At 40.7% G+C, this 18,292-nt stretch overlaps 1 protein-coding gene across 3 annotated transcripts in view; it reads right to left on the bottom strand.

The window, feature by feature from the left end:
• stk40 (serine/threonine kinase 40) overlaps positions 1 to 18,292 on the bottom strand; it is an 84,025-nt gene that overhangs the window by 47,570 nt on the left and 18,163 nt on the right. For all 3 annotated transcript variants that reach the window (XM_055656077.1, XM_055656078.1, XM_055656079.1), the window contains exons 2-6: positions 13,987 to 14,113; positions 8,503 to 8,588; positions 6,743 to 6,883; positions 5,200 to 5,421; positions 2,365 to 2,417 (exon numbers count right to left, since the gene is read on the bottom strand). In XM_055656077.1, the coding sequence (XP_055512052.1) occupies positions 2,365 to 2,417; positions 5,200 to 5,421; positions 6,743 to 6,883; positions 8,503 to 8,588; positions 13,987 to 14,113 (629 nt within the window). The remainder of the gene's footprint in view (positions 1 to 2,364; positions 2,418 to 5,199; positions 5,422 to 6,742; positions 6,884 to 8,502; positions 8,589 to 13,986; positions 14,114 to 18,292) is intronic.

The raw sequence follows: 18,292 nt of genomic DNA, 5'->3' as shown, positions 1-18,292 counted from the left end.
TTAAATTAATCTCGGCATTGAGAACTCGGATTACTTCCCTTTCTCTCACCCCACGGTCATTTAAACTGAAAGTGGCATTTGCATTAAGAAAAATAAAGCACAATAATGCACAGCCATAATGTACACACAGTACGCATCGGACATTCACTGCCACTTTATCAAAAATTATAAAGTATGAGCAGGCCTCATCATATTACACACTTTACTCAGCATGAATCACGCAAATATGGTTTCTTCACCAAATTACATTGTCTGTTTATAATGAATACTGGAAGAGACACTCCCTTTGGATGACAACATAAACTTTAACCTTGCAACTTCCTCATTAAAGCAGCACTCCCTTTTCCCGACTTTCTCCAGCCTCTCGCTACATACAAGAATTCAAATCTGTAGCCCACCACAACACTATAGTGAGAGCACAATTGCACTCTGACAATTCATGGAAAATAGTGTTTAGTGCTTTCTTCCAGGATCCCCCCCCCCCCCCCAACCCACCACCTCAGTCCGAAGGGAACCGACCCAAACGTCACCTAGGGATGTTTTCCAGGGATGTTGCCTGACCCACTGAGTTACTCCAGCACATAGCCTTTTTTGTAAACCAGCATTTGCAGTTACTTGCGTCGAGAGGTTTTTAAATTCATGCTTTCAAAAGATCACTTGCATCCTTCAATAATAAGATTTTTAATGAAGCATTACAAAATTAAAATGGTTTGCATTAACCCATTTAAATGGTTGTGGTTAGAAGCAGAGGGCATCACTGTGCTGCAACTATAGAGCTGTTACCTCATCACGCCAGACCGGAATTCGATCCTGACCTCAGGTGCAGTCAGTGTGGAGTTTATACTCACTCCCTGTGACTGTGTGGGTTTCCTCAGATGCTCCAGTTTCGTCCCATATCCCAAAGACATGCAGGTTTGTAGGCCAATTGATCTCTGTAAATTGCCCCAAGTGTGCAAGGAGTGGACGCAAAATGGGACAACATAGAACTAACGTGAACGGGTGGGTTTGGTGACCAAGGGACTCACTTCCATGCCCTATCTTTCAATCAATCATTGAATCAATTCAATACTTCATCTCTCTGCATACACAGATTTCACTCTTTGTGAATAAGACATTTATTCTGTGTTAGACAGGACAGCGGGATTCACAGCAAGCAATTGTCATTTATGTAGAAGTGTGAAAATCTGATCTGTTTAAAGCAACATTATAAATGACAGAATAGGCAGGAGCACAAATTATGAAATGGCAGATAGTGCTTAAAATCAGTTATGGTCAACAGTCAAGAGTGTTTTATTGTCATATGTCCCAGATAGAACAATGAAATTCTTACTTGCTGCAGCACAACAGAATATGTAAACAGAGTACACTGTGAACAATATAATGCACGAGAGAAAAAAACGTTCCGTGTGTGTATTATATATCAGGTGCATCAAATATTCTTGGCAAGCTACCTGTCAGCACCAAGGACAGGAGTTTCAGCTCCTAGCTGTGGAGCGAGTGGGTGGCTGGCGATTCAACTGCCGGGTAACTCCATGGTTTGCTGCACAATCTGGCCTAATATTCCCATTGTAAAGCTATAATGTATACTCTATGAATGGTAGTGGGTGAAGGTAGATACGTAGCACTTTAAATGAAAAATGATGGGACTGCACTTCCTTTCACTGACCAGGGATGCATGTGCAGCACCTGATTGAACCGGAGATTTCTAGCTCTCAGGTTTCCTACTGTAATCTCAAAAATCCTTTCGCCAAATACAAGCTGATGAAATTGGCACACAAAGTTATGCTTCCAAGGTTATGTTTGCTGCTTGATTATCAGGAAGCGTATCACTGCCAAGGTGATGAGTTACTAATGCCTCCTGGATGACTCAAACCGATTCTGATGCAACTGGTTATTTCAGTCTGCAGAAAAATAAAGCTTTAAATTGCCAAATAATAAAAGCAGTGAATTGCAGTGTGTACATTAAATTGGGGCCAGGTTATAAGAATCAAAACCTGCTTTAGACTACTGTTGTTATTAAATAGATATTATTTTAAGTAATATTACCCCCAAGGTGTTTGGTGTATAGGTCTGTATTACAAAGCTATCCCAATCTATTATTAAATGGATAACAACAAATAGAAAGGCTATAGGTACTATTGAAAGTAAATATAAATTCAGTGGGGATGAGATCTGAGACAATGCAAATTGGTAGAAAAGAGGTAACAGCATGGTCCTATAATTATTCAAGAACATTAATATTGACATTAATCTCTCAAACAGTTATATGTCCCAGGCCTCTGCATTAATACTCATCTATTGAGAACAGAATAGTATAATAACACAACTTCAAAAATCGAGGGAATAAAATCAGTCTCAGCTTACCTTTTATTTAGCACCATGTTCCCCAGCTTCAGATCCCTATGCACAATGTTCTTCTACAGTAACAGAAAAGGAGAAAAGTAGATTACTTTCTGTGAGAGAGCAGCCTTCAATAGGCCAGAGAACTAAAGATAATGACCGACAATCGGTCGAGATTCATAAGCAAAGGGACTATTGGTGGTACGATATTTTTAAATATTACTTTGTCAAAATATTCCAAGAACATTTGGTATGCTTTCAAGGCTTTCTAAACGACACACCATTTTGGTGGAGATGTGGTTATGGCCATGGGGTGGGTGGACACAATGAGAAGGAATTTCAAGAGTAGCAAGTTGGGCAAAGTCATATTCCAAATTCCAACGACAGTGAAAATATAAGCAATAGCATATTTCTTTTTAACAGAATTATTATTGATCCTTTCTCATTTATTCTGGAGAAGATGAGAAGCAAATCGGCAGGTATGGAGAGCATAAGAAGATCAGACATCACATCCCAGTTTCCGTTTGCTTAAACTGGATTATTTGTGCAACTCATAAGACCCAAGCTACTTTACCTAGTATAACATCAACTGTCTGCAATAATGACCTTTTCCAGAGTCTCTACTAATTGCTAGTTTACAGACTTTGAGAGACTTAACATTAAGCTTAATAGGAATTTTTAAAAAGCTGTTATGACAACATTATTTCCAGTTACAGATGTTCGAGTCAATGTGTTGCTACCACTCACTATAAATGACAGGGAGATCATGTGCATTTGAGATAACTACCCTCTCACTGTGATTCTGTAGAAATAATCTCGCTTTCCTCAGGTCATTTAGTAGTCTTTTTTGCTCAGAATCTAGATATACACCTTACCAGCTTCCAACTCAATTGAAAACTACATGTATTATGTCAGTAACTCAGTTCACCAAGCAGCTGGCTTCTGACTCCCAATATAGCAACATCCCACATAATTTAAGCACTTTATGATTATAGTAAAAGTAAGATTATTTTGCTAACTCTATTTTCTGCAGCAGTTCTGAAACTGCAATAATATCAAGCATATCAAGGATTATTTTCATACCGCAAAGTTTTGTTCCAAAACATTGTGATCACACTGATTTATGAAATATTGTCTGCTTAGTGATATGCTGATCAGTTTATGCAAGCCATTCTGAAAACACACAACTTTAGATTGAAACACAAAGAGTTTAAAATGGCAGCAGAATTATGTTTACTCTTAGTTACACTGCTCCCTCTCTCCTTTCCAAATGTTAAGGTGATTTTCTATCAAGTAATAAGAAAGATTTGAATGATCTGTTAATTCCTATAGTGGAGTTAAATAAAGTGTGCTCATGGAATCCAGGAAATGCAGTTTAAGCTGGATAAAATGGCAGGCTGAACTTGATAGACCAAATACTACTTTCCAGTGCCATTCTTATGATAAGCTTCAGCAATTGATAGCCATACGAAGCTGATTAAGTCAGTAAAAAGTTGGAAAGTTAAATTACTGCCATTAAATTCTGACCCTGAATCTGGACAACCATTACAGACAACTCAAAAGATGCACCTGACTGACTCCCAAACACCTTTTTAAAACTACACCTATTTACCGCAGCGTGAAATGGGTTTTAAATTAGATTCATAAATGCTCCACAATAGCTACCTTGGATAAACTGGACCACTAGTTTTTCTTTGTTTAAACCTATGTGTTAAATTGCATTATGTAAAAGAATGCAAGGTATAACATGTATTCCCTCTACAGATAGGCTCCCGAAAAAGAGAGATATTAAAATTAAAACTGGACATTTGGCAATTAATTCAGGAAACAATATTTACATGCAAAGCAATAGAAATTCCTGCCAATGCTATAGATATTATTGAAACACCTACATTTTAGACATAAGATAGTGAAGGAAAGCTGAAACACCTACATTTTAGACATCAGATAGTGAAGGAAAGCTTCTTATTTTACCTTCTTAACATTGACTATCCCTTCCTGATATCTTCAATTGTCTCTCTCCTTGTCCATCTATTAATTGAGTTTTTCTATTTATCTTACCAGTCACTGTTTGCATTTGTTGCATTCCTTGATGCTTGCCTAAACAAAATCCTACGGGCCACCAGACTGCATAGCCGTAAAGTGATTTTTATCTCATTTACAACGGTGAAATGGCTGGGTCAATCTTCAATTAAAGTATTTCCCACACTTAAATGCGCGCTGGTTTAATAATTGATATTTACCCTCAAATGCCCAAAAAGACTCATTGCAAACAATAAATTTACTAAATGTTAAAAATAAGGTTCCAATCGTCAGTTTATAAAACCCTGGGGCTGCGAACATGACTTTCCTTCAAATTTTACCCATTGACTAATAATTCTTTCCAAAATATGATTTACTAGGCTGAACATGTGGATTCTTTGCAAACGCCCCCTCAAACAAAAAATCACACACAATTATTATGCTCAGCCACGGTGGACTAAACATACCTACATTGACTGCCTTCCTGAATCTTCAATTCTCAGTTTTTCTAATCACTATGCTTTTCTAAATAGCCGTATGGTCAACGTTATGGGTATCTTCCTTTTTAATCTAAGTTTTTACCACGACTGAAACGCAAGGCTGTCTACCCTGAAATTACTTGATCTAGCCTTTGAATCTTTCTAAAATAACTGTACCAAATTAGCAGCCTACCAGCCTAACCCCCCCCAAGCCCAGCCCAATACTACACCGGTAATCAGAGGATTGCATTCTTGAGGAACCTTGCTCAGAGTGCCATAGACATACACCAATGAAAATTTGCCCTCTCCAACAAATATCACCACTGCAAATTTTTTTTAAATGCCAACATCCCCTTACCTTGTGTAAAGCTTCCACTACCCGTACCACATCATAAAATATTGCAATTGTTTCACGTTCACTCAGCCTCTTCTCTTTAATGACGTAATGCTGTAGATTGATGAGATCAGCAGTTTTGTCACTGAAGTCATGGGCGCAGAGGCAGTCCAGAACTAAACAGATTCTTTTCTTCATCCGCCTTATAATCTTGTTTGATTCAAACTCTTCCACAACAGCCCTGTCCTGTAAAAGGGTAAATGCACAGAAATAGCACATGTAATTTAACTTATTCTGAAACACTGGGTCTCTCTCTGCTTATAGCCTGATAATATCTGTGAATAAAAATAGACTTTACAATTGTAAACTGGTAAGGATCACCTATTTTCATTTACTGAAAAAACACAAATGTACTTTCCTTCCACACTTTTTGACGCTCACGGGCTCACCACATACGCGAACAAACTCTGCTTTCCAGGCTGCAAATACTTTTACACTGTTATTTATGAAACCGTTCTCCTTTCAGTTAACAGTATTACTTTACGATTGAAGCAACAGTAAAAATGCCTTGATTGAAATGTTATAGAAGTTCTGATACTGTTGCTTGTTGAAAAAAATGAATGTGATCGATGGCAAGATGGCACCAGAGTGACTCTTTGAGTGCTGGACCCAGAAAAGGACCACCTATTATCCCAACACAATGGCTCCACTCTTTGGAAACTCAGTATTTGCAGCTGTACTGACAATATTCAATTTTTCTCTTCACTCTACCTATTATACTTGCGTACGGTTTAATTGTATTCATGTATAGAACCGACAATTTAAAATCCCCAAATTTTCACGTCCTTTTATATCTGCACACAATTGATACACATTATACTCTTTTGTATGGCATGTGGATAAGATCATCTCTGCTTTAAGTGTAGAAAATGATAAACTACCGGTAGACATAACTTTTAAAGTGCGTTACCTTGACATGGCATTTCTAGCACTACTTTGCATTGGTTCATGTTTATGTTTCCATGTGTTTACCAGATTAGTCACATTAACAAATCTGCTCCCAGATCCCTCGTCACAGTAAACCAGAATCAGATGGAACCAGCCTAATCGAGGAAATAATAATTTGAAGAAAACATCGATTTGGTTTCCAAGGAAATGTGCCCTTAGGCATTAATTTCACTGACTAACATAGATTAGAGTATGTCAAATTTGCATTCCTGACAAATTCAGTTCATAATTTGTGAACTAGCAATGGTTAATTGCTTGACTAGGCAGACGCCCACCTGATAAACATTTGCCACAAGAAGGGATTTGGGAGTAGATGGAGTTAAAATTAATTTCTGCATCCTGCCTGGTTTCTTGGAAGCATACACTTGGAAGCATACACATAAACATGAACCAATGGTCACACTTAATATTTTACTGCATGATGGAACTTTGTCAAATTTATACTGGCTTAAACAAAAAAATGTTTGCAAGAAAATTTTTAAAAGGCAATAGGCGATATTGCCAGAAGCATTTGAATGATCAACAAGTCTACTGAGGGTGCTCCTGCATTGTGCTTTACCTGAAATAGCCCATGGTGATGCACCACTCCATCTTGACTGTGAAGCAGGGACAGAAGGGAGTACTCTGTATGTAAAAGCATCTTTCCTTGTCTTTCTTCCTGAGTTTCCATTCCTTCACCTCTGTCCTCAAGAGTCAGAATCTAAAGTAGAAGCGAAGGTTGAGCAAAGCTTTTGCAAAAATCAGAATCCAATCAGAGTGTATTCATTTATGTATACCTAGACATCTAGCAAAAATATTTACTAAACAAACGCACACTAGGTTTTCCAGTCAGATATAAGGGGGGGGAAAAAATCACAAGGCTATTAACATATAAAACAAACAAGCTCGTTGACTCGAGGCAACAACTTTTTGTCACTCCACACGTCTATCAAAACAGTCATAAATTCTGCAGTGTGTGACCTTTGGAATCAGACTTGTGCCAACAATATTGAAGTCATCAGCATTAATGTTATTCCCCAGCTTTCTCCATTTACTATCCCTTAAAACCCATGTGGAAAACAGTCTAACTTTTTCACCGTTTGCTTCTATCAATCATACTTAAGAAAAACGCTAGTAGACCATAGGGGCATTTGAGCTCCTTCAATCAATAAAAACATGACTGTTTCAAAGTCACCGATCAGCTTTCCAGCCTAATTGCCAAGTCAACATTTACCTGTGTGCTTGTTATCTCACAAGTTCTTAAAAGGTTTTGCAAACCAGTTGATTGAAGAAACCGACATGATAATCATTAATACACAATGCTGGAGAAAGGAAAACTGCAGCACAACTTGGATGAAATGAAATGAAATGAAAACTGCAATTTTCAGGTGAAGGAATAGAAATTGGGAGGCCAAATTAAGTGCAATATAATAACATGCTTTTAAAACTGCACTCACATTTATAGATTTCCAACAGGACCCTACATTACTGCACTTTAAATGACACGGCCTCTTATCTCACTTCAATAGTCAGTCATCCTACAGGATCTAGACAACAAACACATCTGCACATGTTGACAGCACCAAGTGCAAGCTCAGTTGCATTCTTCAATCCTCAACTAAGTATACTTTCAATGTTTGTAGAGGTGGGAGTGAGGAGATGGTGGAGGGAAGGAAGTAGTAGTACAGAAATGTATACAAGAGCTTATGAATAATTTGAATCTGTTAGCTATTCAATGGAATATAATGATAAACAAATGCCAGTGATTGAAGTGAAGCCTCCCATGACTATCCCTTCTGGCCAGGGATTATAAAGGCCTAGCTGTTAAAAAAAAATGCCGTGGGCTTTAATGTTAGCCTCACTGGACCATTTAGCTTTGAAGCGAATTACCAATACTGTTAACTTACTTCCAAAATGGGGTGGGAGATTGCAACCTTCACGTGGTCTGCCCTGTTTCGACAAATGCAATCAACCTGGCGTGCACAATCAAAGAAGATCAAATAGAACAAGTTTTCCTACAACTTTAGATTGTGCACGCCATACGCAAGAAGAAGAAGACTTCCAAAATTATTAGTGCCGGTGACAGTGACAAATGTGTAATACTTAATTCCCAAAGTACCTCTTAGGATATCTTTAAAAGCCTTGACACTCCGGTTGTGCAGTTAGCCATTTTTAGTTCAGGTGAATGCAGTTTAAGAAAATCACTTTTTTGCAACACAATTAAAAATACTGGTCTGATTCATTTTTAATAAAGGACACTTTTTTTTTTTTAAATGCAAGTATATCCTTCAGTTTATTGGGTAATATTTTGTAAAATGTTACCAGGCAAGTTTTACTCACTTTTAATTGATAGAAGTCATCTGTTCCATCTTTCCTCGCCAAACACTGAACAATGCTCTGAACAGGTGAATTTCCTAAACGAGGACCTGATCAAGAAAATAAAATGATTTAAAAAGAAAAAAAGCATTCCCTGGAGATTCTTTTCAAGTTAGTGGAAGACCTATGACTAACAATTGCATAAAAGACTTCCCTAATGTGCAGGGCTGATGTTAAAAATCAAGGTTATTTTGTATATTAAGTGGGAGCCTGCTGGGAACAGCTCAGTATGACTAATCGCTTGAATCACTGAATAAAACCATAAAAACATGCAGCTGGAGACCAAAGCCCAATTTCCAATCCTCAATACAAGGCAAGGTGCGTCATTTAGTTCAAACATTCCTGGAAAAATATCAGTGCAGAAGTGTTTAAATAACTAATCAGGATACATTTCTTTCCCCCACTCTTGAAAGCAATCAGTTTCTCAGACAACAAAGGCTGCCCTCAAATTCTGTGACACCACAGGTTTTGCAAACTGCATTACTACATTTGATAATCAACCTGAATATCATCCAAGATCTTACAGCAGCGTTTATTTGAGACACATCAGAGGCCAATGGCAAGATGATTTTCTCCTCCCTATCCCAGGAGCTACAGTTGGTATAGATTTACAATTATTCTGCTAAATACCATAGATTGAGCATCAAATTCAGCCATTTTCTGCCAAATTAGATCTGTATTTCCACAAGGAAAATAGATTATTAATCTTTATTCGAGTCACAAGACATGACAGAGATCAGTACTTATCACAAACTAAATATGCCCTCTTAAATGAGACACAACCTCAAACAATAAAGTCCTTCTGGTGATCAAGCTTGGGAGCTCCAGGACTTAAATCACACTAGTGAAGGAACTGCAATGCATTTCCAAATCAGGAAATGGAGGTGTACCAGTTTACTAGAGATAAACAAGTGGCAATGTGTCCATTCCTCGACTATCTATGTCCTTCTTTCTGTGAGCGCTGAAGTAATTGGCTTGAATATCTGTGGTGTAATTTGCTGTTGGGGTCACATTGCAGTTTTTGCACTCTGGTGGGAGAACCACTGAATGTTTAGGTTGAGTGATTGGATTTCAATCAAGCAGCCTGCTTGTTACTGGAAGTTGTCAAGCTACATGCGTTGTCATAGCTGCACTCATCTGAACAAGGAGTATATTTTTAATAACACCCCTGCCCAGAAATATGTAGATGGTGGCAAATTTTGACTTTAGGACATAAATCACCTGTAATGCTGCAGGCATGGGAAGTTCTGTCCGCGTTACTCAGCGCCTGACCAAACAATTTAACTATAGAATTTATGTGCATATCCCAGTGACATTCTTGTCAATTATAACCCGAGCCAGATAATGCATTTGAATGGCAAAGCAAAGTAATTGTTGACATAATGATTGCCGAGGACTTGCACAATATCAGTGTAACTTACTACTCACTATCAATCTATGTCTAAATGCAGTCTACATCTGACTGCAAGCAGGCATAGGCTATTTCACATCTGAGGAATTATGCCTGGAAATTAATAATGTGCCAGCTTCTACACTATTTAACTTACGATGGGGGAAGTTCATTGAAGTACCAGTTGAACGTAGCTGTGCTCAGGAAAATGCCAAGGAATTTGCAGTGAATGTCTTGGGGATGGGATGATAGTCCTCCAATAATCATAACAATCCACTTAAGTATGCTTCCAACTGTGAAGCTTTCTACTCTCCATTTTCACTGATTTGATCCTTGTTCAAACGCTGCAATGTTATCATGGACGGTAGGGCAGTCACGGTGGCACAGCGGTAGAGTTGCTGCCTTACAGCGAATGCAGCGCCGGAGTCCCAGGTTCGACCCCGACTACGGGCGCTGTCTGTACGTAGTTTGTACGTTCTCTCCATGACCGCATGGGTTTTCACCAAGAACTTCAGTTTCCTTCCACACTCCAAAGAAGTTCATGTTTGTAGGTTAATTGGCTTGGTAAATGTAAAATTAGTTCCTAGTGGGTGTAGGGTAGTGTTAATGTGAGGGCATTGCGGGTCAGTGCTGAAGGATCTGTTTCCGTGTTGTATCTCTAAACTAAACTAAAGTGCCTCTCAATTTATTTTGGGAATTTAGACTTTGTCAATATTTAGACCTAGGCTACAATAATGCTTGGAGCTAGGCAATCCTGATAAAATCCAAACCCAGTGAATAGTGAGTTAGTCCTACTTGATAACAGTATCAAACAACTACTTCCACGATTAAGATGTTAATTAACCAGATTGGCTTTGTTCTGCTTTTTGCAGCCAGGATACATCTGGGCAATCTTCCATGCTGGATGGAAGCCAATGTTGTAACTGTACAGGAATTGCTCAGCAGGAGGCAAAGCTTGGCTGAAACAAATATTCAGCACAACAGCTGGGATGTAGCTTGATGCCATATTCTTTTGTTGTGCCAGTGGACTCTGCTCTTTCCTGCTGTTTACATAGATCGTCAAATGGTTTGTGAATTGGCTTTTCAGTTGAGAATCTCAGTTTGCTCAGTAGGAAGACAAGATGGATGCTTCGGTGAGGGGTGCAGGTTTACCAGAATACTGCCAGGATTAGAGGGTATTCCCCAGAAGGGGAGGTTAGACCAGCTTCGATTGATTTCTCTGGAGCATCAGATGCTGAAGGAATACCTAATGTAAAATGATTAGAGGCATAGATGGGGTTGATAGTCATAACCTTCTTCCCAGGTAGAAGCCAACAACGAGAAGGCAATGCTTTAAGGTCGGGGCGGGGGATATTTAAGGAGACATGCGAGGTAAGTTCGTTTTTTTAAAAGAGTGGTGAAATGCCTGGATTGTGCAGCCGGGAGTTGTGGTAGAAGCAGATGCAATTGTGGCATTTTAAAGGCTTTTTAGGTAAGTTCCTTGATATGCATTGAATGGAGGGATATGGATCACTTGCAGGCAGAGATTAGTTTAACTTGGAATCATGTTCAGCACAACCCGGCTCTCCCAGCAGACCCATTGTCTCTGCCTGTTCGTGCCCCACCGAACTCATCTCCACATACCTTGACTCCATACTATCCCCCTTGGTCAAATCCCTTCCCACCTATGTTCTAGACACCTCAGACACTCTCCGCCGCCTCCATGCATTCCACTCTCTAGGCCCTCACCCCCTCATCTTCACCATGGATGTCCAGTCACTCTACACCTCCATCCCCCATCAGGATGGCCTCAAAGCCCCTCGGTTCTTCCTCGACCAGAGGAGCAACCTATACCCAGCCACTGACACTCTCCTCCGCCTAGCGGAGTTGGTCCTCACCCTCAACAACTTTACGTTTGACTCCTCCCATTTCCTCCAAACACAAGGCGTAGCTATGGGCACACGCATGGGCCCCAGTTACGCCTGCCTCTTTGTCGGGTACGTCGAACAATCCTTGTTCAGTACGTACCAGGGCCCCATCCCCGACCTCTACCTCCGTTACATTGACGACTGCTTTGGGGCCACCTCCTGCACCTACACACAACTGACTGACTTCATCCACTTTACCACCAACTTCCATCCGGCACGCCAATACACCTGGACCATTTCTGACACTTCCCTACCATTCCTTGACCTCACCATCTCCATCGCAGGGGACAGACTTCTGACCGACATACACTACAAACCAACTGACTCACATGGCTATCTGGACTACACGTCTTCCCACCCTGCCCCCTACTCCCAATTCCTCCGCCTACGCCGCATCTGTTCCTAGGATGAGACATTCCATACCAGGGCATCGGAAATGTCCTCGTTCTTCAGGGAACGGGGATTCCCCTCCGCCACCATAGATGAGGCTCGCACCAGGGTCTCAACCATACCACGCAACACTGCTCTCTCTCCCTATCCCCGCTCTCGCAACAAAGGCAGAGTCCCCCTGGTCCTCACCTTTCACCCCACCAGCCGGCAAATACAACACATAATCCTCCGCCATTTCCGCCACCTCCAACGTGACCCCACCACTCGCCACATCTTCCCATCTCCCCCCATGTCTGCCTTCCGCAAAGACCGCTCCCTCCGCAACTCCCTTGTCAATTCTTCCCTTCCCTCCCGTACCTCCTCCTCCCCGGGCACTTTCCGTTGCAACCGCAAGAAATACCACACCTGTCCCTTCACCTCCCCCCTCGACTCCATTCAAGGACCCAAGCAGTCGTTCCAGGTGCGACAAAGGTTCACCTGTATCTCCTCCAACCTCATCTACTGCATCCGCTGCTCTAGATGTCAGCTGATCTACATCGGGGAGACTAAGCGTAGGTTGGGCGATCGTTTTGCCGAACACCTCCGTTCAGTCCGCAAGAACCTACCTGAACTCCCGGTGGCTCAGCACTTCAACTCCCCTCCCATTCCCAATCCGACCTCTCTGTCCTGCGTCTCCTCCATTGCCAGAGTGAGCAACACCGGAAATTGGAGGAACAGCACCTCATATTCCGCCTGGGCAGTTTGCATCCTGATGGCATTAACGTTGAATTCTCCCAATTTTGTTAGCCCTTGCTGTCTCCTCCCCTTCCTTAACCCTCGAGCTGTCTCCTCCCATGCCCCCGCCCTCGGGCACCTCCTTCTCCCTTTTTCCTTCCTTCTCCCCCCCACCCCCCCCAACAGTCTGAAGAAGGGCTTCGGCCCGAAACGTCGCCCATTTCCTTTGCTCCATAGATGCTGCTGCACCCGCTGAGTTTCTCCAGCAATTTTGTGTACTTTCAGAGACATGGTGGGCCTAAGAGCCTGTTCCTGTGCTGTACCATTCTATGCATAAACTTCGTACTTCTGGCTGAAGATGGATGCAAATGCCTTATCACGAGATGCAGCAACCATTATTATCCACTGAAATGAGTCCCACCATTGTGTTTATATTGTTTTGGAAGGAGCATTCAGCTGAAGCAATTCCCCCTGCTGAATTGAAAATCATCTGTACAAAGATACAATTTCATTTGCACCCCCCTCCCCCCCCCCCCCCCCCCCCCCCCCCAGCTGAAGAGGTTGGAGAGAGGGTGCTTTCAGTAATTTTCCCACATCAGCCTCTGGGTAAAATTCAGGAGTAAAATTGCTTGTCAATTTTCACATTAGCTTCTCAAATGACAAAAACTGTTTGGTCACCCAGCCACAGAAACAAATGTTGCAGATTTAATGCACTGAATCTTAACCAGGTGTGATTAGTTTCAGTGCACCAGGCTGCAAATGGAATCTGCCATGAACTACTGAATACGACTGGGAAAATCAAGATCCTATTCCTCATTGCAATCCAACTCCCGAAAGCGCCCGGGGCAGTTAAATGCACGATTGAACGAAACACAAGAGGATGAATTTGCTAACATCCAGCACCTAGCATCAGAGGAGGCACAAAGCAAGAGAAGTACTTGAATTTAGTCGTACACAAGCTCATAATGAGAGAAGTGGTACAAATAAATATTCAATGGCTAAAGAGCATTTCCCCCTCACGGAAGGTTTCTAACTGAAGGAACTCACCGAGGATGAATGGCCCAGCCCTTTTACTGTTGGTCCCAGCGATCCCTGTGCAAAGAGCTTTGGACTGTGCTGAAGATTCGCCGGCTCCTCTGTCTACCGCTCGCCTCTTCATCTTCCTCCTCCAATTCTAGGGAAAACAAACAGCCATTTACTGGTCAAGAACCAACTAATCAATCGACATTTTTAGACAAATAACCAGTTGAGCTGCTCAGGAGTTTATAGATATTGTGTAATTATTCCCCACTCGAAAGGAATGTTGTTACTTACCAGCTTCTAAAAGTAGTGGGTGTGAGACGTGATGCTAGTGTGCATGAAAAAAAAACGATTCCCAGATAGGGAAAACAAGTGAGTAATCAGCTTAGAATCTCCTTCATGTTAATGTGTCCAAAGCACTTTACATAGATTTTTTTTTAAATCCTGAGAAACGAGTTGTGTCACTGTAAATTCAGTGGGAGGAAAACACTAGCTTTCAGTAAAGAAATCCAAGAAGCTACTGAGAAGCTTGCCTTCTACAAATATGTATTTATGCCAAAGCAATTTTCTTTAATATGCAAGATTCTTGCTTTCTTAAATCATATTGTGCATCTCACTGTTCTTTCTTTACCATTAAAAGGCAGCTTATTACAAATATAAAGACAAAATATAAGCAGATAGTTTACCTCACTAAGAAATTCCGAGTTTTAAAAAAGCTTTAAAAGTGCAGCACGGTGGAGCAGCAGTAGAGTTGCTGCCTTACATCGCTTGCAGCACCGGAGACCCGGGTTCAATCCCGACTACAGGTGCTGTCTGTACACAATTTGTACGTTCTCCCCGTGTCCACGTGGGCTTTCTCCGAGATCTTCGGTTTCCTTCCACACTCCAAAGACGTACAGGTATGTAGGTAAATTACCTGGGTATGAGTGCAATTTGTCCCTAATGTGTGTAGGATAGTGTTAATGTGCGGGGATCGCTGGTCGGTGCGGACTAGGTGAGACAAAGGGCCTGTTTCCGCGCTGTATCTCTAAACTAAACTAAACCTTTGTAAGCAATCAAATGTTTACCATATTTGTACGTCCCAATTTCTGACAAAACATTTGAGTTCAGTGGTGGTTTTAAAAATCTACATTGCATCTTAAAATAAAGGGGAGAGAGAGCGAGAGAGATAGGAAGAATGAGGAGGTTGGTGAAGACAAAAAGGAAGTAGAAGGGAAGATGGGAAGAACAAATTGGCACTGAAATTTTTCCACCTACTCCTCGGAGGTGGATTAAGTTATTATTTCCACCATTTTACTGTGGAAAAGATGGTACAGCTCGCTGGAAATGTCTTATATATTGCAACTTTAATATTTCAGAGGGAGAGGCAACAAATGTCAACTATAGTAAGTTAATAATAAAAACACAACATGCTGGAACCATTCATCAGGTCAGGAGAATAGTGATAAACAAATTAACTAAATTATCAGGTCAAAGACAAAGGGTCTTAATCTTTCTGGTCGAAGACACTTCGCGTTCACCTGGAATGTAAACTGCATTTCTTTCTGACTTTGACCATCTGCAGTTTTGATTTACATTAATTCTGTGCCTTTTGTGTGATCAATGATTCAATTAAAATATTCCAAGACAGACATGCAATTATATAAACAGAAAATGTTGAAAGTAGAAATGTCTGACAGTGTCTTTGTGGAGTGGGGGAGACCGTTAACATTTCAGCACGATAACTTATCAGAACTCAAAAGTTAGAAATGCAACAGAATCTAATTGTTTTAAATACGAGCAGAGGAGAGAACAAAACGGGTCAGTGATAGGGCAGACACTAGTTTAAACTGAATAATATGGTGATACCAGCTGAAATAAAAAAAAATCAAACTGCCATTGTAACACAGTGGATCGAGCAGCATCTGTGAAGGGAAAGGAATTACCAATGTTTTGGTCAAAATCCTACTTTAGGAATGAGAGGGGAGGCTGAAGGTTGTATATAAAGAGGGGAAAGTGAGACGTGGATCAGTAAATGATTGGTGGACCGAGCAACACAGAGACTGCACAATATGCAATGCTCCTCCAGCTGTTTGTTTTTTTTTACTCCAGATTATAGAATTTACAGTCTGTCTGGCTGAAAGCCACTACTTTTGTTTAAAGATGTAAATAGAAAGCAATGAATGAAATCTTCAATACCAAATGAGGCGAAAAAAATCAAAGCAGGAGATGAAAGAGTAGCTTGTTCGATTATCTGAAACCGTGCAATTCAATGCTAAGCCCTAAAACATGCAAACTTGTAAGATGAGGTGCTCCTCCATTTGCATAAATAATGCTCTAAGAGGCTGGAGCAGTGGTAAAAGTATGGAGAATTAAAAATTGGGAAGCAACTGCAGGCTCAGATTCACCTTGCAAAATTAGTTAAGATGTTCTGCAGTGGTCAACCAATCTGCCTGTGGATTCTTCCATTGTGAGATAGATTCATATAATTTGATACACTGCAAGAACCAAATGCAGTAGATCAATTTTAAGTACAAATAAACTGCTACTTCATCTGGAAAGAGGGCTTGGATCTCTGGACAGTAGGTAAGGTGGTATATAAAGTTTCCACAGCTTGCTGTTGCATGAGAAGGTGCTCTGAGGAAAACGGATATCAGTAGAGACAGCAAACTGAACCGGAAAAATAAAGCAGGAATGGAATGGGCAATAAAGACAAGGGAAAATACCAGGCCAGGGACAAAGGAAACTCCAGTCACTGTGGTGGGAGGAAAGGAACGATAATAGAACTGTGGGAAATTGAGCAGATATGGTTAAGAGCCGTCTGTCTGACTATGGAGGAGGGTGGGGGTAAATTAATCAAGGAAAAACATGTCCGCATAATTTGCATGGATGGTGGTAACATCAGAACAGACACAACAGAGACTGCGGAAAAGCAACAATCTTCACAAGGAGGGCGAGAAATAGTGGTCAAGGTAGCCGAGAGCAGGAGAACTTAGTGGACAATGGTCACTAACCTGTGCCTTGAAATGGAAATGGGGAATTCAAGAAAGGAAGGGGAAGATAAACCAGCTGAAAATGAGAGCAATGTGGAGACTGGCATCAAAGTGATGAATCTGATGAGTTCGCTACAAAATTAAAGTGACTGAAAATTAATCAATGGACTGGACAGTGTTGAGAGCAACTTGCAAGGATTGAACAAATGTGCCACACATTTCCCAAAGTGACAGGAATAGATTGGTCACACATTCCCACAGTTACACCTTTAATCTAAAGGAAGTGAGTGTAGTTAAAGGAGAAGTTATTCAATGTGAGAATAAAATTTTAGACAGACAAAGGAGAAGGGGGTACAAATCCAAGATTATGTTCACAATTACAATGGAATAGAGAACTTCATGAGTGTAATATGTCATTGTAAAGCCAAAATCTCTATCAATCAAAAAATGGTAGCGGTCATAAAAGGAACTACTCTAATGATTTGTACTCGTTACAGTGAAAAAAATCATTCCTGCACATCCAGCATCAGACAATTGCAGTGGGACAAATGTTTATACTTTGACATAGCTCCAAAAAAAATCTTATCCAACCTAATATACTGATTTAAACTGTTAAAAAGTATTTTTTGTCATTCACAGATGGATATTAGTCTAAGTAATTCACCAGATTTACTATCATCCAATTTCTTCTTGAGCGACTCATGATCAAAGATGACTTGCTACTACTTCAGTTCTACAACTTCTCCGGTGATTGACACAGGACACGTGGGTGAGTGGTCTACAAGGCTGTGTGCCATTTCTGTCCGTTATGCTGGGATACCATGTGTTCCTGAGCAATGGTTTAGGTACCCAGCGACACCACGTCCCCAACCTGACCAGTGAAGGGTGACTGATACCGAAGGGTCAGTGGAGCCATGATATTGTCCAGGGAGGTGGTGAGGATATCCTAGAAACATCTGTCTATCCGCCTGGTAACCTCTTCTGATTACAGAATGGAATAGATTGTCTGATTTGGGAGTTGGGTAATGCTCATGCAATAATCAGTTAATCACTAATCTGATTGACTTAATTCAAGTTAAGTTTGTTGAGGCATTGTTTAATCATTTATTTCAGAGACAGCAATAATTAAATATTTTATTAAACCTCCAGCCGAGCTGTCCATCGAACATGGAATGATTCATTCCATTCAACAGGCGCGTGAAAAGACAGTATAATTTGTTTATCCCAGAAGATGAAAAGCTCTTGAACAGAGGTTGTTTCGATTCATTACAAGATATTGAAATGCAGAATACAACTTCAGTGTTTCATTAATTTAAATGTATTTCCCTGACATCAGGGCGCTACTAATTACTAATCAAGCT

This window comes from Leucoraja erinacea, chromosome 26, assembly GCF_028641065.1.
Source record: "Leucoraja erinacea ecotype New England chromosome 26, Leri_hhj_1, whole genome shotgun sequence".
NCBI lineage: Eukaryota > Metazoa > Chordata > Chondrichthyes > Rajiformes > Rajidae > Leucoraja > Leucoraja erinaceus.
The sequence above is the reverse complement of the archived record's forward strand: the minus strand, read 5'-3'. Positions and strand labels throughout refer to the sequence as shown.